The sequence below is a fragment of the Gymnodraco acuticeps genome, unplaced genomic scaffold, assembly GCF_902827175.1.
Source record: "Gymnodraco acuticeps unplaced genomic scaffold, fGymAcu1.1, whole genome shotgun sequence".
Lineage (NCBI taxonomy): Eukaryota > Metazoa > Chordata > Actinopteri > Perciformes > Bathydraconidae > Gymnodraco > Gymnodraco acuticeps.
The window spans coordinates 20,001-43,187 of record NW_022991392.1 but is presented as its reverse complement, the minus strand read 5'-3'; the positions used below and the strand labels follow the sequence as shown (position 1 = coordinate 43,187).

The following is a 23,187-nucleotide window of genomic DNA, read 5'->3' as shown; positions in this document are numbered from 1 at the left end:
ACCACGTATCAGGACTATCAGGACTGTCAGGACCACATATCAGGACTATCAGGACTGTAAGGACCACGTATCAGGACTATCAGGACCACGTATCAGGACTATCAGGACTATCAGGACCATGTATCAGGACTATCAGGACTGTCAGGACCACGTATCAGGACTATCAGGACCACGTATCAGGACTATCAGGACCATGTATCAGGACTATCAGGACTGTCAGGACCACGTATCAGGACTATCAGGACCACGTATCAGGACTATAAGGACCCTACAGGGCTAACAGGACCCTACAGGACTAACAGGACCCTATAGGACTGTAAGTGGACTAACAGGACTAACAGGACCCTACAGGACTGTAAGTGGACTAACAGGACTAACAGGACCCTACAGGACTAACAGGACCCTACAGGACTATAAGTAGACTAACAGGACCCTACAGGACTGTAAGTGGGCTAACAGGACTAACAGGACCCTACAGGACTAACATGACCCTACAGGACCCTACAGGACTGTAAGTAGACTAACAGGACTAACAGGACCCTACAGGACTGTAAGTAGACTAACAGGACTAACAGGACCCTACAGAACTGTAAGTGAACTAACAGGACTAACAGGACCCTACAGGACCCTACAGTACTAACAGGACCCTACAGGACTCTAAGTGGACTAACACCAGGTCTTACCCCCCCCAGCTGCAGGAGGCTGTTGACGTAGCTCTCGTCCTTCTCCACCTTCTTCCTGAAGCGGATGGTCTGCTCCATCTCCTGGGGGTTCACGTCCTTGGGCCACCCCCCTTCCACATGGTTTATCCCACAGCTGTCGGACTCAAAGCGCTCAGTGTTCACCTGAAGGGGGACCACAACAGGTCATTAATAAAGAGGACCCCTGCCCTGTAACCCTGAGTCTGGACCCCCTGTAACCCTAATATATATATATATATATATATATATATATATATATATATACATATAGACATGTCATATATATAGACATGTGTATATATATATATATATATATATATATATATATATATATATATAGACATGTCTCTGTATAGTGTAACAGGGACATGTCATATACAGTATATAGGCTATATGACATGTCCCTGTTATATACAGGAGTAGGCTATAGTAGTGTAGAGCCGATGAATGGGAGTCGGAGACGGCGTGTGGAGTATGGAACTCCACACTTTATTTCTAGTCCGTGGCGCAACACACTCAAGTGAATTATGTCCCGTAATGTTCACCACAGTAGCCTATGTATATATTGACACACCTGGTGCTCGGACATGTCCCTGGCGGCCTGGAGGCCCTGATCTCGGGGATTCTTCAGCAGAAAGCAGGGGGCCAGGCTCGGATCCGGAGGGAGGTCCAATATCAGGCTCGCGGGCCGGTCCGAGAGCAGCGGCTGCCGGCCGAACTCACTGCGCAGCCGCGGGTACCCGAGCACGATCTCCATCTCTCAATAACGGACCGAACCAAGACTAAATAACGGACCAAACTCCGACTAAATAACGGATTAATCACTGAATGATGGGGCTGATAACACAGGGATGGATTACCGGGTAAACCCCCGACTAAATGACGGTAAAACAATGAATAATTACCGGATTAAACGCGTTGTTTTCCCGGTTAAACTACTCAGTAACTCACAGAGCTGTTGTCGAGGTTTGCGGTATCCTAGCAACGAGGCATGTTAACCGTATCCAATCGACAACATTTGAATAAACTTTATTAAACTCAGCAAACAGAAACACTTTGAAGACGTAGAGCAGTCAGAAGTATACAGGTATTACTTTCTTCTTTTAAGGGTTTTATTGTTAATATATAAATGTAGATATATATTTTAAATGTGTATTTAATATATTTTATCTACATATCTAAATATTATCTCATTAAAGATATTTTTACCGTCTGTTTTTTCTTTCCTGTTGTCAGTTGTGTTACTGTGTGCCTTAACCAGAGTCCTCTCCTGCTGATGTTCAGGTGTATATCAGTATGTAGTGTCTCTACTTTAAAGAGTCTCTCCTGCTGATGTTCAGGTGTATATCAGTACGTAGTGTATCTACTTTAAAGAGTCCTCTCCTGCTGATGTTCAGGTGTATATCAGTACGTAGTGTATCTACTTTAAAGAGTCCTCTCCTGCTGATGTTCAGGTGTATATCAGTACGTAGTGTATCTACTTTAAAGAGTCCTCTCCTGCTGATGTTTTCAGGTGTATATCAGTATGTAGTGTCTCTACTTTAAAGAGTCCTCTCCTGCTGATGTTCAGGTGTGTATCAGTATGTAGTGTCTCTACTTTAAAGAGTCCTCTCCTGCTGATGTTCAGGTGTATAACAATATGTAGTTTTTCTCCTTTAAAGAGTTCCTCCTGCTGATGTTCAGGTGTATCAGTATGTGTCTCTACTTTAAAGAGTCCTCTCCTGCTGATGTTCAGGTGTATCAGTATGTAGTGTCTCTACTTTAAAGAGTCCTCTCCTGCTGATGTTCAGGTGTGTATCAGTGTAGTGTCTCTACTTTAAAGAGTCCTCTCCTGCTGATGTTCAGGTGTATATCAGTATGTAGTGTCTCTACTTTAAAGAGTCCTCTCCTGATGATGTTCAGGTGTGTATCAGTATGTAGTGTCTCTACTTTAAAGAGTCCTCTCCTGCTGATGTCAGGTGTATATCAGTATGTAGTGTCTCTACTTTAAAGAGTCCTCTCCTGCTGATGTTCAGGTGTATATCAGTATGTAGTGTCTCTACTTTAAAGAGTCCTCTCCTGCTGATGTTCAGGTGTATATCAGTATGTAGTGTCTCTACTTTAAAGAGTCCTCTCCTGCTGATGTCAGGTGTGTATCAGTATGTAGTGTCTCTACTTTAAAGAGTCCTCTCCTGCTGATGTCAGGTGTGTATCAGTATGTAGTGTCTCTACTTTAAAGAGTCCTCTCCTGCTGATTTTCAGGTGTGTATCAGTATGTAGTGTCTCTAATTTAAAGAGTCCTCTCCTGCTGATTTTCAGGTGTGTATCAGTATGTAGTGTCTCTACTTTAAAGAGTCCTCTCCTGCTGATGTTCAGGTGTATATCAGTATGTAGTGTCTCTACTTTAAAGAGTCCTCTCCTGCTGATGTTCAGGTGTATCAGTATGTAGTGTCTCTACTTTAAAGAGTCCTCTCCTGCTGATGTTCAGGTGTATATCAGTATGTAGTGTCTCTACTTTAAAGAGTCCTCTCCTGCTGATTTCAGGTGTGTATCAGTATGTAGTGTCTCTACTTTAAAGAGTCCTCTCCTGCTGATTTCAGGTGTATCAGTATGTAGTGTCTCTACTTTAAAGAGTCCTCTCCTGCTGATGTTCAGGTGTATATCAGTATGTAGTGTCTCTACTTTAAAGAGCCCTCTCCCTGCTGATGTTCAGGTGTGTATCAGTATATAGTGTCTCTACTTTAAAGAGTCTCTCCTGCTGATGTTCAGGTGTGTATCAGTATGTAGTGTCTCTACTTTAAAGAGTCCTCTCCTGCTGATGTTCAGGTGTGTATCAGTATGTAGTGTCTCTACTTTATAGAGTTCTCCTGCTGATGTTCAGGTGTGTATCAGTATGTAGTGTCTCTACTTTAAAGAGTCCTCTCCTGCTGATGTTCAGGTGTATATCAGTATGTAGTGTCTCTACTTTAAAGAGTCCTCTCCTGCTGATGTTCAGGTGTATCAGTATGTAGTGTCTCTACTTTAAAGAGTCCTCTCCTGCTGATGTTCAGGTGTGTATCAGTATGTAGTGTCTCTACTTTAAAGAGTCCTCTCCTGCTGATGTTCAGGTGTGTATCAGTATGTAGTGTCTCTACTTTAAAGAGTCCTCTCCTGCTGATGTTCAGGTGTGTATCAGTATGTAGTGTCTCTACTTTAAAGAGTCCTCTCCTGCTGATGTTCAGGTGTATATCAGTATGTAGTGTCTCTACTTTAAAGAGTCCTCTCCTGCGATGTTCAGGTGTATAGTATGTAGTGTCTCTACTTTAAAGAGTCCTCTCCTGCTGATGTTCAGGTGTGTATCAGTATGTAGTGTCTCTACTTTAAAGAGTTATCTCCTGCTGATGTTCAGGTGTGTATCAGTATGTAGTGTCTCTACTTTAAAGAGTTCTCCTGCTGATGTTCAGGTGTATATCAGTATGTAGTGTCTCTACTTTAAAGAGTTCTCCTGCTGATGTTCAGGTGTATATCAGTATGTAGTGTCTCTACTTTAAAGAGTCCTCTCCTGCGGATGTTCAGGTGTATATCAGTATGTAGTGTCTCTACTTTAAAGAGTCCTCTCCTGCTGATGTTCAGGTGTATATCAGTATGTAGTGTCTCTACTTTAAAGATCTCCTGCTGATGTTCAGGTGTATATCAGTATGTAGTGTCTCTACTTTAAAGAGTTCTCCTGCTGATGTTCAGGTGTATATCAGTATGTAGTGTCTCTACTTTAAAGAGTTATCTCCTGCTGTGTTCAGGTGTATCAGTATGTAGTGTCTCTACTTTAAAGAGTCCTCTCCTGCGGATGTTCAGGTGTATATCAGTATGTAGTGTCTCTACTTTAAAGAGTTATCTCCTGCTGATGTTCAGGTGTATATCAGTATGTAGTGTCTCTACTTTAAAGAGTCCTCTCCTGCTGATGTTCAGGTGTATATCAGTGTGTAGTGTCTCTACATTCAAGAGTCCTCTCCTGCTGATGTTCAGGTGTATATCAGTATGTAGTGTCTCTACTTTAAAGAGTCCTCTCCTGCTGATGTTCAGGTGTATATCAGTATGTAGTGTCTCTACTTTAAAGAGTTATCTCCTGCTGTTGTTCAGGTGTATATCAGTTATAGTGTCTCTACTTTAAAGAGTTATCTCCTGCTGATGTTCAGGTGTATATCAGTATGTAGTGTCTCTACTTTAAAGAGTTATCTCCTGCTGATGTTCAGGTGTATATCAGTATGTAGTGTCTCTACTTTAAAGAGTCCTCTCCTGCTGATGTTCAGGTGTATATCAGTATGTAGTGTCTCTACTTTAAAGAGTTATCTCCTGCTGATGTTCAGGTGTATATCAGCAGTGGTTCTCAACTGGCCTCGGGACCCACTTTTTACTTGGTCAATAAACTAAAGTATGCTTTTAAAAAGGTTTAATGAGATGATGGAATCAAAGCTGAACTATATAAAAAGGCACGCATGCTGAAAACCCAACCCCAGCAGGGGGGGGGATTCTCCCCCAGGAGATTTTTAGAAATACTAACATAAACTATGCATTCTGGTACACTGAGAAGAGAATACATAGATGTAATACTACCCGACATATTAATAATATGTTATGCCATTGTTTGTTTTTCACTTTGTTCTGACATCTTGCTGTGGGAAGAGCAAAGAGGAGATAGTCTGTGACTTACTTTAAATTGTGGGTAAGGGTAGATAGCCCCCATTGTTCTGTGACCTGTCAGTCATCAGACCGGGGGGTATATTCATTATGTGTTCATTTCTATCTGAAGTTGTACCCATGGATGTATAAAGAAGAGTTTTACCGCAAAGTTATTCTCCGTGGGGATTCCGGCAACAATCTTGATTCTGATTGGCCAGAAGAAAAAACATCAGCAAAGATATTTTATTGAGAAGATGATCACAATGTGACAGAAGCTTCCAAACCGTGTATGTTCTCCGGTACTTCCAGTCCAACGCCCACTGCATGCACAGCGTTAGAAAATCGGGCCTTCAAAATAAAAGTTTGACTTTTTCCCCCAAAAAAAAATTCAATTTTTTTTGTACATGTTTTTTCTCTTCACTCACTCCAAACGGGTGCTCGACCCACTTTTGGGTCGCGACCCACCAGTTGAGAACCACTGCTCTAAAGAGTCCTAACGGTCTCTGAGGTGTTTCAGAGGTTTTACTCAATCAGACAAACAGAAACAGATGAAGGTAAACTTTATTGTCGCTTGCAGTAACATCTGGAACTTCACAAGAAAACACACACATGCAGAGAAACAGTTACCCAACAACAACAACAATCGCATATTCACAAACATCAGAATAATAACAATAAATATTCAGTCGCACAAGTACCAACAACTGAAACACATCATAATACAGGGGGGGGGGGCAGAACTGCACTGTGTACTCTGCACTGTGTACTCTGTGTACTTCCTGTTTGTTTATTAGTTTGACTTTATACAGTGGCTGTTAGCATGATGACACGTCTTTATTATTAATATATTTTATTGTTATATTGTTTATTGTAGAACCGGAGACCACCTGGGGGACACCTGGGGTCACCTGTGTGACACTCTGGGGGACACCTGGGGTCACACTGGGGGACACTGGGGTAATGGCACCTGGGGGACACCTGGGGTCACCTGGGGGACACCTGGGGGTCACCTGGGGACACCTGGGGTCACCTGGGGGACACCTGGGGTCACCTGGTGGACCTGTCACATGGGGACCACCTGGGGTCACCTGGGGTCCCTGGTGACACCTGGGGGTCACCTGTGGACACCTGGGGTCACCTGGGGGACACCTGGGGTCACCTGGGGGACACCTGGGGGCACCTGGGGGACACCTGGGGTCACCTGGTGGACACCTGGGGGTCCCCTGGGGGACACCTGGGGGACACCTGGGGGTCACCTGGGGTCACCTGAGTGTCACCTGGGGTCACCTGAGGGTCACCTGGGGGTCACCTGGGGTCACCTGGTGGACACCTGGGGTCACCTGGGGGATTAAGTAACGGTCAGTGTGGATCAGTATCACACCAGTTTAAACATTATTACCTAACCCTGCTCTGTGGGTTAGCCTAGCATTAGATTAGCCTGTCAGCAGCTAACTGTAGCTACCAGCACTAGTCACATGACCCTCGTCATTCTCACAGTTCTGATCAACAGAACAAAGGGGGACCTTTTAAAGAGTTGCACAGGCCAGGAGTCCAACAGCTTCCTGTCAGAATACAGTTTACAGTCGTACCAACGAGCAGAAAGCGGGGAGTTTCTTAAGCGACGGACCAGGAGAGTTTCATCATCGTACCGACATCTCTGAGAGCTACCGTCAATCCAGCTAACATGCTAACAGGTGTAGCTCTAGTCCAGGTTAAAGTTAGCCTGCCGGCTGTTCATAGTCCACTCAAACAGTAAGCATGTTGGCTAGTTTGCAGTTCAGTCATAGTGTTAGCATGTTAGCTGTAAATTAGCATGTGATGAAGCCAGGTACCATGTTAGCATTCAGCACGTCAGCTGTTGGTAGAACATCAGTTAGCACGTTAGCTCTTAGTTAGCATGTCAGCTGTTGGTAGGACATCAGTTAGCACGTTAGCTCTTAGTTAGCATGTTAGCTGTTGGTAGGACATCAGTTAGCCTGTTAGCCGTTAGCAGAGCAGCAGCAACTCGTCGTCACTGCTCTCCGTCTTCCCCCCCGGCAGGCGTCTGGGATCAGGGCGGTGTGCACAATCCCACAGTGTTCACAAGGCCCGACGTTACCACGGTGATGGTGGGGGGGCGTGGCTTGTGCTGTAGGAGGGGTGTGGCTCCAGGAGCGGCTGCCTTACGTCCAATGAGGAGGAGGAGGCGGAAGTCAGAGTCTGAGACGGGGATCAGCAGCTCCCGTCTTCTTTCTTCTTCTCTGTTTCGCTGCTCGCCGGCCTCGGCTCCGCCCCTTCCTGTCTCCAGCTGGTGCAGAGGGCTGTGATTGGTCCAGTCCTGCGGGCCGGTCCTCAGACGGCGGACGAAGCGGCCCAGGTTCTGGGCCAATCGCTGCAGGGCGGAGGGGGGGCGGGGCCTCCGGGGCATCGCCGTGACACTCGGGATCAGGACCGGAGGTTACCGCGGCGACGGGGCTGGAAGGGGGCGGGGCCTCCCGGGTCCGGGCACAGACTGGCGTCAGGGTGACTGGGGGCAAAGACGTCGTCACGGGAAACCACGGCCTCCACACCAGCTGATGGCGGGGTCTTCTGAGGGAGGGGGGCCACGGGACCACCCGCCGCCCCGCGCTCCCTCCCTCCCCCTCCTTCACCCTCCCTCGCCCCCCCTCGCTCGCCCTCCATCTCGGGGTCAGAGTCGGGGCTCAGCAGGTCAGAAGCTGTTGGAGCTGCCTCCGTCCTCCAGGTCAGCCGAAACCAGCGCCAGAGATCCGGAGCGCCGGGACGCGGGAAGGTGAACAGGCGGCGCCACAGGTTGCTATGGCGACCGGAGGAGGGCAGCCTCAGGGAGGTGAAGCCCAGCTGAGAGCGGACCGCCAGCCGCAGGTTCTCCAGAACCGACGCCTGAAACAGAGAGGACCGTTAGTCTTTAGAACAGGGGTGGGCAAACTTTTTGGCTCGGGGGCCACTATGAGTTTTAAATTTGACAGCAGCAGATCGGTGAAAAAATATTTAGCTGTCCACTCCTCATTAAACACTCGGCACTCAATGTTGACTTTTCTTTTCTTTGGTCCACTCATTGTTACAGATGCAGGTTCAGAGGTGAATGATTGCGTCATGACGTAACTGTTACGTGCCTTCTTATGACCCACACAGCGTTTTACGTCGCTGATTTTCTCCGCAACACCGCTCACAACAACATCAATAGATCATCTGGTAGTTTTTAATCATACGAAGCCAGATTAAATTAAAGAACTACTTCTCCAACCTTGTACCTTTCTCCAGAGTGCCGTGGTTGCATTGTTTATTAATGTGGTTCAGCTGCATTACTGCCTGCTGCTCGTCTACCGGAGTTTATTCTCCCGTTAACTTGCGGTAGCGGCCGCTGTAAGTTTTCATTGTCTGACTGTCAAGCAGCTGATACATATCCCCCATCCCCATCAGTGAAAGTGTTTTAGTTTGAAAGCTGTTAGGCATCACAGCGCTGTTATGAACGTTTCTCTGGCATTCTACAGGTGGTGTTAGCATGCAACCGAAGCTACTCAGACTATCTTGACTACTTGTTGCCATCATATTGTGGCATAAGCCGTTTTCTACACGCATATTTTACCGGCGTAGTTTTCGTTATGAATTTACTTGTGATGGCCACATGGTAGGGTTAGGGTTAGACTCCAGCAAAGGTCAATTGTGTCTAGAGTGCGCCATCTAGTGGGATCAACTGAAATGCCGGGTATTGCCGGAAAAAGGCTAAATTAATGCGGTCTTTACTATAATTTGGACAATTTTGTACCAATATTCGGCGGGCCGGATTCAAAAGCCCAACGGGCCGTATATGGCCCGCGGGGCCTTAGTTTGCCCATGCCTGCTTTAGAACCTCTTAGAACCTCACATCATAAGCTGGGATCAGTACCTGGTTCCCAGAGCACACTGGGAAGTCCTCCACCGGCGGGATCAGACCCTGGGCTATCAGCTGACCGTAAGAGGGCGGGGCTCTCTCTCCTCAGGAGCTCCGCCTCCACCCTGGACAGCTGCGTCTCGAAGGACCTGCAACGACGAATCACAAGGCTCAGGCCCCTAACAACGAATCACAAGGCTCAGGTCCCCTAACGACCAATCACGAGGCTCAGGTCCCCTAACGACCAGTAATAATAATACATTGTATTTATAAAGGCGCCTTTCAAGGCTCTCAAGGTCGCCGTACAAGGTTCACAAAACAAAACAAAAGTCCAATAACACGACAATATAATCAATCAATAAAAACGGAAAAGCAGAGGATGTGTCATGTGATCAGGGGGGATGTGGCCAGTGTGAAGAGACGTGATTTGAAAAGAGTCAGTATTCCGGATGTCAGGTGGGAGGGAGTTCAGAGGTCACACGGCTGGCAGCGACCAATCAGAGGTAGGTGTAGATCTCACCTGCGTTCGAACATGCGCAGCGAGTAGAGTTTGCAGGTGCAGCCGAGCGCGATGACGAGCAGCAGACCGCAGATCAGACTCCCGATGACAGCAGCAGTGATCACTCTGGTGGGAACGATCACTGGACAGCTCTCCTCATCGCTGCCGTCGCCACAGTCGTCCTGCGCATCGCACACCCACGACTCAAACACACAGCGGTTATTTCTGCAGACCATAAATCAAACAGAGAAGATAATCACCCCGCTCGATTCCCACCACACAATGCTCCATTAACATCTCTGGGACTCATTTTACACTCAGTCAGGCTAACATGTTAACAGCTGCATTACCTTGCAGTGGAAGTTCCCGGGCTGGCAGAAGAAGCAGTTCTTCTCGTCGGATCCATTGGGGCAAGCGGTTCTGGTAGTTGCAGCGGTCCGATCGAGGGTAACACGCTCCATTTCTGGAGCAGGGGAATTCATCCTCCTGACAAGAAGAACAGTTCAGCTCGTCCCGTCCGTTCGGACAGTGCCAGGTAACCGTCACAGCGCTGCTGCTCAGTGTAGCATCCCCAGTTCCCCCCCGCAGGGAACCTCCCAGGGCAGGCAGAACCCGTCCACCTTAAACACAGAGAGGTTCATCAGAGACAGTCCACCTTAAACACAGAGAGGACTCCCCTGGTAGGGAAAGGGACTCCCCTGGGAGGGAAAGGGACTCCCCTGGGAGGGAAAGGGACTCCCCTGGGAGGGAAAGGGACTCCCCTGGTAGGGAAAGGGACTCCCCTGGTAGGGAAAGGGACTCCCCTGGGAGGGAAAGGGACTCCCCTGGCGGGGAAAGGGACTCCCTGGTGGGGAAGGAACTCCCCTGGCGGGAAAGGGACTCCCTGGTAGGGAAAGGGACTCCCCTGGTAGGGAAAGGGACTCCCCTGGTGGGGAAAGGGACTCCCCTGGTAGGGAAAGGAACTCCCCTGGCGGGGAAAGGGACTCCCCTGGTAGGGAAAGGGACTCCCCTGGTAGGGAAAGGGACTCCCCTGGTGGGGAAAGGGACTCCCCTGGTGGGGAAAGGAACTCCCCTGGCGGGGAAAGGGACTCCCCTGGTAGGGAAAGGGACTCCCCTGGTAGGGAAAGGAACTCCCCTGGTAGGGAAAGGGACTCCCCTGGTAGGGAAAGGAACTCCCCTGGTAGGGAAAGGGACTCCCCTGGGAGGGAAAGGGACTCCCCTGGTAGGGAAAGGGACTCCCCTGGGAGGGAAAGGGACTCCCCTGGCGGGGAAAGGGACTCCCCTGGTGGGAAAGGAACTCCCCTGGCGGGGAAAGGGACTCCCCCTGGTAGGGAAAGGGACTCCCCTGGTAGGGAAAGGGACTCCCCTGGTGGGGAAAGGGACTCCCCTGGTGGGGAAAGGAACTCCCCTGGCGGGGAAAGGGGACTCCCCTGGTAGGGAAAGGGACTCCCCTGGTAGGGAAAGGGGACTCCCCTGGTAGGGAAAGGAACTCCCCTGGTAGGGAAAGGAACTCCCCTGGTAGGGAAAGGGACTCCCCTGGTAGGGAAAGGAACTCCCCTGGTAGGGAAAGGAACTCACCTGGTAGGGAAAGGGACTCCCCTGGTGGGGAAAGGAACTCACCTGGTAGGGAAAGGGACTCCCCTGGTAGGGGAAAGGGGACTCCCCTGGTAGGGAAAGGGACTCCCTGTGGGGAAAGGAACTCACCTGGTAGGGAAAGGGACTCCCTGGTAGGGAAAGGGACTCCCCTGGTAGGGAAAGGAACTCACCTGGTAGGGAAGGGACTCCCCTGGTAGGGAAAGGGACTCCCCTGGTAGGGAAAGGGACTCCCCTGGCGGGGAAAGGAACTCACCTGGTAGGGAAAGGAACTCCCCTGGTAGGGAAAGGGACTCCCCTGGCGGGGAAAGGGACTCCCCTGGTAGGGAAAGGGGACTCCCCTGGTAGGGAAAGGAACTCCCCTGGTAGGGAAAGGGACTCCCCTGGCGGGGAAAGGAACTCCCCTGGGTAGGGAAAGGAACTCCCCTGGTAGGGAAAGGGACCTCCCCTGGTAGGGAAAGGAACTCCCTGGTAGGGAAAGGGACTCCCTGTGCGGGGGAAAGGGACTCCCCTGGCGGGGGAAAGGGACTCCCCTGGTAGGGAAAAGGAACTCACCTGGTAGGGAAAGGGACTCCCCTGGTAGGGAAAGGAAACTCCCTGGTAGGGAAAGGGACTCCCCTGGTAGGGAAAGGAACTCCCCTGGTAGGGAAAGGGACTCCCCTGGCGGGGAAAGGGACTCCCCTGGCGGGGAAGGGACTCCCCTGGTAGGGAAAGGAACTCACCTGGTAGGGAAAGGGACTCCCCTGGTAGGGAAAGGGACTCCCCTGGTAGGGAAAGGGACTCCCCTGGCGGGGAAAGGAACTCACCTGGTAGGGAAAGGAACTCCCCTGGTAGGGAAAGGGACTCCCCTGGCGGGGAAAGGGACTCCCCTGGTAGGGAAAGGGACTCCCCTGGTAGGGAAAGGGACTCCCCTGGTAGGGAAAGGAACTCCCCTGGTAGGGAAAGGGACTCCCCTGGTAGGGAAAGGAACTCCCCTGGTAGGGAAAGGGACTCCCCTGGCGGGGAAAGGGACTCCCCTGGTAGGGAAAGGGACTCCCCTGGTAGGGAAAGGAACTCCCCTGGTAGGGAAAGGGACTCCCCTGGCGGGGAAAGGGACTCCCCTGGTAGGGAAAGGGACTCCCCTGGCGGGGAAAGGGACTCCCCTGGTAGGGAAAGGGACTCCCCTGGTAGGGAAAGGAACTCCCCTGGTAGGGAAAGGGACTCCCCTGGCGGGGAAAGGGACTCCCCTGGTAGGGAAAGGGACTCCCCTGGTAGGGAAAGGAACTCCCCTGGTAGGGAAAGGGACTCCCCTGGCGGGGAAAGGGACTCCCCTGGTAGGGAAAGGAACTCACCTGGTAGGGAAAGGGACTCCCCTGGTAGGGAAAGGAACTCCCCTGGCAGGGAAAGGGACTCCCCTGGCGGGGAAAGGGACTCCCCTGGTAGGGAAAGGAACTCAACCTGGTAGGTAGCGTTGAAGCCTCTGGCGGCGTTAATCTTGTCGGCGTAGAAGTGGATGCGCAGCTGTCCGGAGGAGGAAACCACGGCGACCGGCGCCCGGGAGTCGAAGGCGGTCAGAACGCGCAGCAGGCGGCGAGGGTTCTCCTCCAGACCGTCGTACACCTTCACGTAATCTCCGTACCCGGTCCCGTCCAGCTTAAAGTCTGTGAACCTCAGGACCACCTGGGGGGGAGAGGTGAGTGAGGGGGTAAGTGATGGTCCTCTAACGGGTGAGGTTCAGGGGGTGAGTGACGGCCCTTCCACACAGCGGCGTGCGTTGAAGCTTGCCGGCGGGCGTGTCTGAAACTCGACCAACAACCAATCACATGAATCTCCCGCCCCTGACACACAAGCAGCGGTTTGATTGGCTAGAGCTTGTACTGGCATATGATTCGATTGGCTGACGCTTCTGCCGAGGCGTCAAAAGTTGAACATTGCTCAACTTTTGCAGCGAGCCACACCAGCAAAGCTCCGCTTCACTTCCCACAATGCAGTTCGGCGAAAAATGACGTCACATTCAAAGTGAATGGTGAAGCTTTCAACGCACGCCGCTGTGTGGACGGGCCGTCAAGGTCCTCTAACGGGTGAGGTTCAGGGGGTGAGTGATGGGTCAACGGTGAGTAAGGTATCACCTTGCGGGGGGGTAAGGGTGAGGAATGTCTCCCCTTGCGGGGGTTAAGGGGTGAGTTAGGGTGAGTAAGGTCTCACCTTGCGGGGGGTAAGGTTGAGTTAGGGTGAGTAAGGTCTCACCTTGCGGGGGTTAAGGGGTGAGATAGGGTGAGGAGGAAGGTCTCACCTTGCGGGGGTTAAGGGGTGAGTTAGGGTGAGTAAAGTCTCACCTTGCGGGGGTTAAGGGGTGAGATAGGGTGAGGAGGAAGGTCTCACCTTGCGGGGGTTAAGGGGTGAGTTAGGGTGAGTAAGGTCTCACCTTGCGGGGGTTTACGGGGTGAGATAGGGTGAGGAGGAAGGTCTCACCTTGCGGGGGTTAAGGGGTGAGTTAGGGTGAGTAAGGTCTCACCTTGCGGGGGTTTACGGGGTGAGATAGGGTGAGGAGGAAGGTCTCACCTTGCGGGGGTTAAGGGGTGAGATAGTGTGAGGAGGAAAGTCTCACCTTGCGGGGGTTAAGGGGTGAGTTAGGGTGAGGAGGAAGGTCTCACCTTGCGGGGGTTAAGGGGTGAGATAGGGTGAGGAGGAAGGTCTCACCTTGCGGGGGTTAAGGGGTGAGTTAGGGTGAGTAAAGTCTCACCTTGCAGGGGTTAACCTGTTAGGCCCTGAGCCTGTTTTTCAGGTCTCAGGCTCGAAGATGACATTCCCAGAACAAAGGACCATATCTTCTAAAAGGGTTACATTAATAATCTTTGTTCTCAAAGTAATGATAAACCTGTGAGTTGGATGTAGAGAAGTCAGAATCAATATAGATGTTTTTATTTTAAAGTAAATTCAGATTGAACATAGTAAAAATGTAAATTATAGTGTCCGTCCATTACTTATAGTGAAAACCACCCTTGAATGATGGGTTAGACTAAAAGCTTTAGGAATCCAAACTATAACATATAATAAGTACCCTGTATCAAGATTGTTGCAAAACAAGTGACATTTGACCTTTTTAGAGGTTTAGCACAAAAAACCCCACTTCTGGGGTCATTTGACCTATCTCTGGAACCCATTGGTCGATTTGATGATTGACATCTCTTTTTAGCCGCTAGAGCCGCTGGAATCGAGGGGAAGTTCCTAAAATCCATCTAACCATTACCCATCGGTGAATAGAGTGATGCGTAACCAGGATGCCCAAAACTGGAGGCTCTCATAATAGCTATATATGAAAACGCAGTTTTTGCCATAAATATGCTGATGGATTATCAGTAATCCAGTGACACAGACACATTGGATAAACCTTCAGCAGCGTTTGTATCGGTTTGATGCCATTGAACACGACGTTTGATCAGAACAACAGCTAAGGCAAGACAATGTCCCGATTTTGCTCCGTAAAGCTCTGTGTTGTGATGTTTGCTTCCCCTGCCGAGTTCTGATCGCTCAGTGATGATACTTATACCCCTGGAATCTGTGGAATATCAGCTTGCTAATCGATATCTTGTTTGTGCAGATCCGATATGTAATAAGGGTATTTATACTTAGAGTTCTGTGCTAAGTGCATTAGCATTTTTTCGCTCAGGGCTCATTTAGACGCTTCTTGTGAGACTTGTGTTTTGTTTCGGTAAAAATGGTTCGTTACATTACATTGCATTTAGCTGATGCTTTTATCCAAAGCGACTTACAATAAGTAAGTATCGTATCGTCAGTTAGCTGAGATTCTTCCCGTTAAATGGGTATGACTCATAGGTTTTTAAATGTTAAGAAGCCCTGAGACACAGTTTCATGAACAGGTTAAGGGGTGAGTCAGGGTGGGGAAGGTCTCACCTTGCGGGGGTCCCCCGTGTCGATGGTCCAGGAGCAGTTGCTGCCAGGTGGGTAGAAGTCGGGGTAGTTGGGGGAGCTGAAGGAACCGTAGAAGTTCCTGAGTCTCTCTCCACAGGACGGAACCTCACAGTCTATCTCGTCCCCCAGGTCCTACACACACACACACACACACACACACACACACACACCACACACACACACACACACACACACACACACACACACACACACACACACACACACACACACACACACACACACACACACACACACACACACACACACACACACACACACACACACACACACACACACACACACACACACGCACGCACACACACAGTCAAGTGTGTCAGTGTCTACTGTCATACTGGTGTGTCATAGTGTCTACAGGTGTGTCATAGTGTCTACAGGTGTGTCATAGTGTCAACAGGTGTGTCATAGTGTCTACAGGTGTGTCATAGTGTCTACAGGTGTGTCATAGTGTCAACAGGTGTGTCATAGTGTCTACAGGTGTGTCATAGTGTCTACAGGTGTGTCATAGTGTCAACAGGTGTGTCATAGTGTCTACAGGTGTGTCATAGTGTCTACAGGTGTGTCATAGTGTCTACAGGTGTGTCATAGTGTCAACAGGTGTGTCATAGTGTCAACAGGTGTGTCATAGTGTCTACAGGTGTGTCAGTCATAGTGTCTACAGGTGTGTGTGTCATAGTGTCTACAGGTGTGTCATAGTGTCTACAGGTGTGTCATAGTGTCTACAGGTGTGTCATACTGTCTACAGGTGTGTCATAGTGTCAACAGGTGTGTGTGTCATAGTGTCTACAGGTGTGTCATAGTGTCTACAGGTGTGTCATAGTGTCAACAGGTGTGTCATAGTGTCAACAGGTGTGTCATAGTGTCTACAGGTGTGTCATAGTGTCTACAGGTGTGTCATAGTGTCTACAGGTGTGTCATAGTGTCAACAGGTGTGTCATAGTGTCAACAGGTGTGTCATAGTGTCTACAGGTGTGTCATAGTGTCTACAGGTGTGTCATAGTGTCAACAGGTGTGTCATAGTGTCTACAGGTGTCAACAGGTGTGTTATAGTGTCTACAGGTGTGTCATACTGTCTACAGGTGTGTCATAGTGTCAACAGGTGTGTCATAGTGGCAACAGGTGTGTCATAGTGTCTACAGGTGTGTCATACTGTCTACAGGTGTGTCATACTGTCTACAGGTGTGTCATAGTGTCAACAGGTGTGTCATAGTGTCTACAGGTGTGTCATAGTGTCTACAGGTGTGTGTGTCATAGTGTCTACAGGTGTGTCATAGTGTCTACAGGGGTGTGTGTCATAGTGTCTACAGGTGTGTGTGTGTGTCATAGTGTCTACATGTGTGACATAGTGTCTACAGGTGTGTGTGTCATAGTGTCTACAGGTGTGTCATAGTGTCTACAGGTGTGTGTGTCATAGTGTCTACAGGTGTGTCATAGTGTCTACAGGTGTGTGTGTCATAGTGTCTACAGGTGTGTCATACTGTCTACAGGTGTGTCATAGTGTCAACAGGTGTGTCATAGTGTCTACAGGTGTGTGTGTCATAGTGTCTACAGGTGTGTCATAGTGTCTACAGGTGTGTCATAGTGTCAACAGGTGTGTCATAGTGTCAACAGGTGTGTCATAGTGTCTACAGGTGTGTCATAGTGTCTACAGGTGTGTCATAGTGTCTACAGGTGTGTCATAGTGTCAACAGGTGTGTCATAGTGTCAACAGGTGTGTCATAGTGTCTACAGGTGTGTCATAGTGTCTACAGGTGTGTCATAGTGTCAACAGGTGTGTCATAGTGTCTACAGGTGTCAACAGGTGTGTTATAGTGTCTACAGGTGTGTCATACTGTCTACAGGTGTGTCATAGTGTCAACAGGTGTGTCATAGTGGCAACAGGTGTGTCATAGTGTCTACAGGTGTGTCATACTGTCTACAGGTGTGTCATAGTATCTACAGGTGTGTCATAGTGTCTACAGGTATGTGTGTCATAGTGTCTACAGGTGTGTCATAGTGTCTACAGGGGTGTGTGTCATAGTGTCTACAGGTGTGTGTGTGTGTCATAGTGTCTACATGTGTGTCATAGTGTCTACAGGTGTGTGTGTCAGTGTCTACAGGTGTGTCATAGTGTCTACAGGTGTGTCATAGTGTCTACAGGTGTGTGTGTCATAGTGTCTACAGGTGTGTCATAGTGTCTACAGGTGTGTCATAGTATCTACAGGTGTGTGTGTCATAGTGTCTACAGGTGTGTGTGTCATAGTGTCTACAGGTGTGTGTGTGTGTCATAGTGTCTACAGGTGTGTCATAGTATCTACAGGTGTGTGTGTCATAGTGTCTACAGGTGTGTCATAGTGTCTACAGGTGTGTGTGTCATAGTGTCTACAGGTGGGGTTACCTGGCAGTCGATGGTCCCGTCGCAGCGCAGGCTGTGAGGCAGGCAGGTGTAGATGCGGGTGTACCTGGACAGGCAGGGGAACTGGTGCAGGCCGCAGGGGGTGAAGGAGAGGGGGGAGTCGAGGCACAGCTCCTCGTCGGAGTTGTCTCCACATTCATCCATCGAGTTACAGCGCCACCAGTCAGGGACGCACTTCCCATTAGAGCAGTGGAACTGGTCCACATCACATCCTGGTGCCGAGAGGGAACCTGAGGGGAATTCAACATCTATGACCTGATCTCATATAATCCAGATCTCATATAATCCTCATATAAACCAGATCTCATATAATCCAGATCTCATATAAACCAGATCTCATATAATCCAGATCTCATATAAACCAGATCTCATATAATCCTGAATCCATTCATATTAATCCAGATCTCATATAAACCAGATCTCATATAAACCAGATCTCATATAATCCAGATCTCATATAAACCAGATCTCATATAATCCAGATCTCATATAAACCAGATCTCATATAAACCAGATCTCATATAAACCAGATCTCATATAATCCAGATCTCATATAAACCAGATCTCATATAATCCAGATCTCATATAAACCAGATCTCATATAATCCAGATCTCATATAAACCAGATCTCATATAATCCAGATCTCATATAATCCAGATCTCATATAATCCAGATCTCATATAATCCAGATCTCATATAAACCAGATCTCATATAATCCAGATCTCATATAAACCAGATCTCATATAATCCAGATCTCATATAAACCAGATCTCATATAATCCAGATCTCATATAAACCAGATCTATAATCCAGATCTCATATAAACCAGATCTCATATAATCCAGATCTCATATAATCCAGATCTCATATAAACCAGATCTCATATAAACCAGATCTATAATCCAGATCTCGCTAAACTGTCCTACAACGCTGGCTATCAACTCGTTCGCTCAAGCCAGCCGTGCCCTATCTAGTTAGGTGCGCGTTCACATGAGAGGGGTGGTATCTGGAGCATTCGACCAATCACAAACATGGAGAAGCGCACTGACAGCGCAGCGTCATACTTCCTGAATGAAAAGTGAACTATAATATTAGACATGTGAAGAAGTTAAACTTTAAACATCCAGGACTTAAACACTTGATCCAGGATCAAAGCCACAGAGCTGCACCTGCAAGGTGAACACAGCTGGGAACAGAACAAGTGTTTGAATGCGTACATTAACAGCTTTATGATATCACTGCCCGTCTAAGACACCATCTGACTTTCATTACATTTGACTCCAGTGTTTCCTCAACTTAATGTGTTGCTTCAAATAATCCTTCTGCATCCAGTCTGTGACGCTGTGAGTGTTGCACGGCCAGATACGGCTCAGCTGACTCAGATCAGGAGATGATACATTATGAAGTGATATGCCGCGGACTGTACGTAATGTGACTCTGATCCGGTTACTTATGTTGTGGCAGATATTTAATTAAGCTTTCTTAACATAATAGTATAATGATAGTTATAATAGTCAGATTGCTCTGAAGATGGAGGTGATGTTCTATTCATTTTCACGTTCACACAGTCAGTGATTTTGGCCGGCCGTCTTTCCTGCAACCGCAGTTTAAACTGTATTTCCTCCGCACACTGAGCTCTGATTGGTCAGCAGGCGTGGTGCTTTCGCTGAGTTGATCTCTTATCGTAGAACCTATCCGGCTTCGGAGCACAGACTAGGTTCCAGGATAAGTCACCATGGAGATCTAGCCCGCTAAAAAGTGAACCAGCTTCGTCGTACCGGAAATCCCAGAAGTTATCTTGCTAAACGAAAATCCTGCTTCGTAGTATACCCCCCAGATCTCATATAAACCTGATCTCATATAATCCAGATCTCATATAATCCAGATCTCATATAATCCAGATCTCATATAAACCAGATCTCATATAAACCAGATCTCATATAATCCAGATCTCATATAAACCTGATCTCATATAAACCTGATCTCATATTAACCAGATCTCATATAATCCAGATCTCATATTAACCAGATCTCATATAAACCAGATCTCATATAAACCTGATCTCATATAATCCAGATCTCATATAAACCTGATCTCATATAATCCAGATCTCATATAATCCAGATCTCATATAAACCAGATCTCATATAAACCTGATCTCATATAATCCAGATCTCATATAATCCAGATCTCATATAAACCAGATCTCATATAATCCAGATCTCATATAAACCAGATCTCATATAATCCAGATCTCATATAAACCAGATCTCATATAATCCAGATCTCATATAAACCAGATCTCATATAATCCAGATCTCATAATACAGATCTCATATAAACCAGATCTCATATAATCCAGATCTCATATAAACCAGATCTCATATAATCCAGATCTCATAATACAGATCTCATATAAACCAGATCTCATAATCCAGATCTCATAATCCAGATCTCATATAAACCAGATCTCATATAAACCAGATCTCATATAATCCAGATCTCATATAAACCAGATCTCATATAAACCTGATCTCATATAATCCAGATCTCATATAATCCAGATCTCATATAAACCAGATCTCATATAATCCAGATCTCATAAACCAGATTTCATATAATTGAGATCTCATAAACCTGATCTCATATAATCCAGATCTCATATAATCCAGATCTCATAAACCAGATCTCATATAAACCTGATCTCATATAAACCTGATCTCATATAAACCTGATCTCATATAAACCAGATCTCATATAAACCTGATCTCATATAATCCAGATCTCATATAATCCAGATCTCATATAATCCAGATCTCATATAAACCAGATCTCATATAATCCAGATCTCATATAAACCAGATCTCATATAATCCAGATCTCATATAAACCAGATCTCATATAATCCAGATCTCATAAACCAGATCTCATATAAACCAGATCTCATATAAACCTGATCTCATATAAACCTGATCTCATATAAACCAGATCTCATATAATCCAGATCTCATATAAACCAGATCTCATATAAACCTGATCTCATATAATCCAGATCTCATATAATCCAGATCTCATATAAACCAGATCTCATATAATCCAGATCTCATAAACCAGATTTCATATAATTGAGATCTCATAAACCTGATCTCATATAATCCAGATCTCATATAATCCAGATCTCATATAAACCTGATCTCATAAACCAGATCTCATATAAACCTGATCTCATATAAACCTGATCTCATATAAACCTGATCTCATATAATCCAGATCTCATATAAACCAGATCTCATATAAACCTGATCTCATATAAACCTGATCTCATATAATCCAGATCTCATAAACCAGATTTCATATAATTGAGATCTCATAAACCTGATCTCATATTAACCTGATCTCATATAATCCAGATCTCATATAATCCAGATTTCATATAATCCAGATCTCATAAACCTGATCTCATATAATCCAGATCTCTTATAATCCAGATCTCATATAATCCAGATCTCATATAATCCAGATCTCTTATAATCCAGATCTCATATAATCCAGATCCCCTCACCAGTGACGTAGCTCAGTCTGAAGCCCTTCCCAGTGTCAGAGTCTCTGTTGGAGATGAAGTGGATCCAGACCTGGTCCTGGGTTGAGATGAAGGGGGGCGGCAGAGAGGAGCCACAGACCTTCAGACCCTCCAGAGACCTGAAGCTTCCCACCGACAGCCAATCAGACGAGCAGCGGTGGGAGGACTGCAGCTCAAAGTCCTGGAAGCTACAGAAGAAGAGGAGGATGTTAGGAGGCTACCACAGAAGAAGAAGAGGTTAGGAGGATTGCATGGTTGTGGCCCAATAGTCCAAAAATCAGCTGCTCTCGTCTCTTCCCTTCCTCTGAGTGAAAGGTCACGGGGTTAAGGGATAGTGGATAGGAGAATCCAAAAGGACTTAGGAGAAGAGACTGCGGTACTTTAGAGAATCGACTGCACTTTCACTCTCCCACGTGTTTCTGATGCGCCAGCGGACGTCCTGAATGAGCGTCTGCTGCTGTGGGGAAACTATGGAGACTACAGTTCTCTATACAGCGGACTACAACATGGATGTTCAATAAGAACGAGGGACTCCTGTGAACTCATCTAGAGACTCTGTGCTCTGACGCTGTTGCTTTATGCTTTATGAACGTGGACAACAGAGAAACAGATTCTTCAGGACCAAAGCTGGAATTGAAATACAAAGGAAAGTGAAGCTTCTGCTCGTCCCCCTCTCCCTCCGGTCCACGTTAAAACAAATGATCCCAATACGTATGATTGATGGAAAGATCTTAAATCAATACAGATGTATTTATTATAAACGTTAGTCCTTAACATCTATCTCTGTGTATATCACCATTCAAACATCTTTTAAAAGCTGAACAAACCCCACAGCTCAGTAAAGACTGTGAGATGTTGACTTTATTTGATCATTTCAGTAAAAACTAACGTTCATATTTCTCTCTTTGATTATAATACTGATGAACGTTCAGAACAAAGCACTTTGGCAACTTACCACATACGTTTAGCTTAATGAGCACCGTAACTTTCATGATATCATTTCTCCCATAATCGGTTGTTTCCGTGAACGGCCGACTGTTGAGTGACGGCAAATGCTGCGGCTGCAATGCATTGTGGGGCAGCATTTTCTCCTCTCTTTTCGGTGAGGGAGGTCCAGTGGTTCCTAAGCTAAAGGACGTTATAAAGGAAGCTTGAAACCTCCTTTCCTATCATCTAGATCAGGGGTGCCCAACCTTTTTTGAACCGAGAGCTACTTTTAAAGTTGCCAGTCTGCCGAGATCTACCAGTCCAAATAGAGAGGCGTTACTGACAGCCTCCTACCAGGTGAATACACACTTCTACTTGTATAAAACTGACCTTTGTACGATTAATACTTCATAAAATACTGCAGATCCTTTATCTTACCTCTTTCTAATCTACACAAGTATTTAACTGAAGTTACACAACAGTGTTGATACAGAGTTTATTCACACGTCACTACAGTGGGTCATGTTTTCAAGAAGCATTGAACAGTGCTGCCTCATATGACTCAGGAAGAAAAGACTCTGAACCCTTTCTTTGCCATTATATAAAAATAGTGTTGCTACAAAAGTATAAATGAGGCTTACTAATAAAACAACTCAGATCTGAAGCTACTCAGGAATCTGCTGCCAACGTGCAGTAAAAAAGACAACATTAATAGAATCAAACCCTTTTTTGTTGCATTTTAGTCGAGTATAAAAATAAATGCCTTTAAATAGGATGCAAGCAACACTAGCTTCTTAACCTGAACTGATAATAGACTATAATCAATTTAAGTTTGCATTCTTATAACATTTTGTACAATAATTATAATGAATAAGTTCAAACAAACTAAAACTCACAGCTGATTAATAACGGTATCTAACTTGAGTTTTTATTATATCAAAAACCTGTTGAAATGCTTCTGTTATTTTTACTGTCCCCCAAAAAGCGCGTCGGCAGCCTCCAGGAATGCTTCTTTCACAACTTCGCCGTCTCTGAAAGACTTCATGTGTTTCT

General features: G+C 46.8%; 2 protein-coding genes across 2 annotated transcripts in view; both read right to left on the bottom strand.

Annotated features, from left to right (window-relative positions):
* Positions 1-683: 683 nt before the first annotated feature.
* LOC117563178 (dynein intermediate chain 2, axonemal-like) lies at positions 684-1,659 on the bottom strand (the record flags this gene model as incomplete). Its single annotated transcript, XM_034241363.1, has 2 exons — positions 1,276-1,659; positions 684-845 (listed from the first exon to the last, which is right to left on the bottom strand). Coding segments are annotated over exons 1-2 (345 nt in total), but the record flags the coding sequence as incomplete, so codon positions are not given.
* A 4,883-nt stretch (positions 1,660-6,542) lies between these two features.
* The window catches only part of lrp12 (low density lipoprotein receptor-related protein 12), a 21,398-nt gene continuing 4,753 nt past the window's right edge, over positions 6,543-23,187 (bottom strand). Inside the window, 19 exon segments of the mRNA XM_034241366.1 lie at positions 6,543-7,372; positions 7,375-7,450; positions 7,452-7,526; positions 7,528-7,720; positions 7,722-7,864; positions 7,866-8,031; positions 8,033-8,096; positions 8,099-8,216; positions 9,223-9,303; positions 9,305-9,356; positions 9,728-9,931; positions 10,046-10,119; positions 10,121-10,240; positions 10,242-10,289; positions 10,291-10,326; positions 12,737-12,958; positions 15,194-15,343; positions 17,607-17,854; positions 21,190-21,395. Of these exon segments, the coding sequence (XP_034097257.1) occupies positions 7,323-7,372; positions 7,375-7,450; positions 7,452-7,526; positions 7,528-7,720; positions 7,722-7,864; positions 7,866-8,031; positions 8,033-8,096; positions 8,099-8,216; positions 9,223-9,303; positions 9,305-9,356; positions 9,728-9,931; positions 10,046-10,119; positions 10,121-10,240; positions 10,242-10,289; positions 10,291-10,326; positions 12,737-12,958; positions 15,194-15,343; positions 17,607-17,854; positions 21,190-21,395 (2,326 nt within the window). The 3' untranslated portion in view covers positions 6,543-7,322.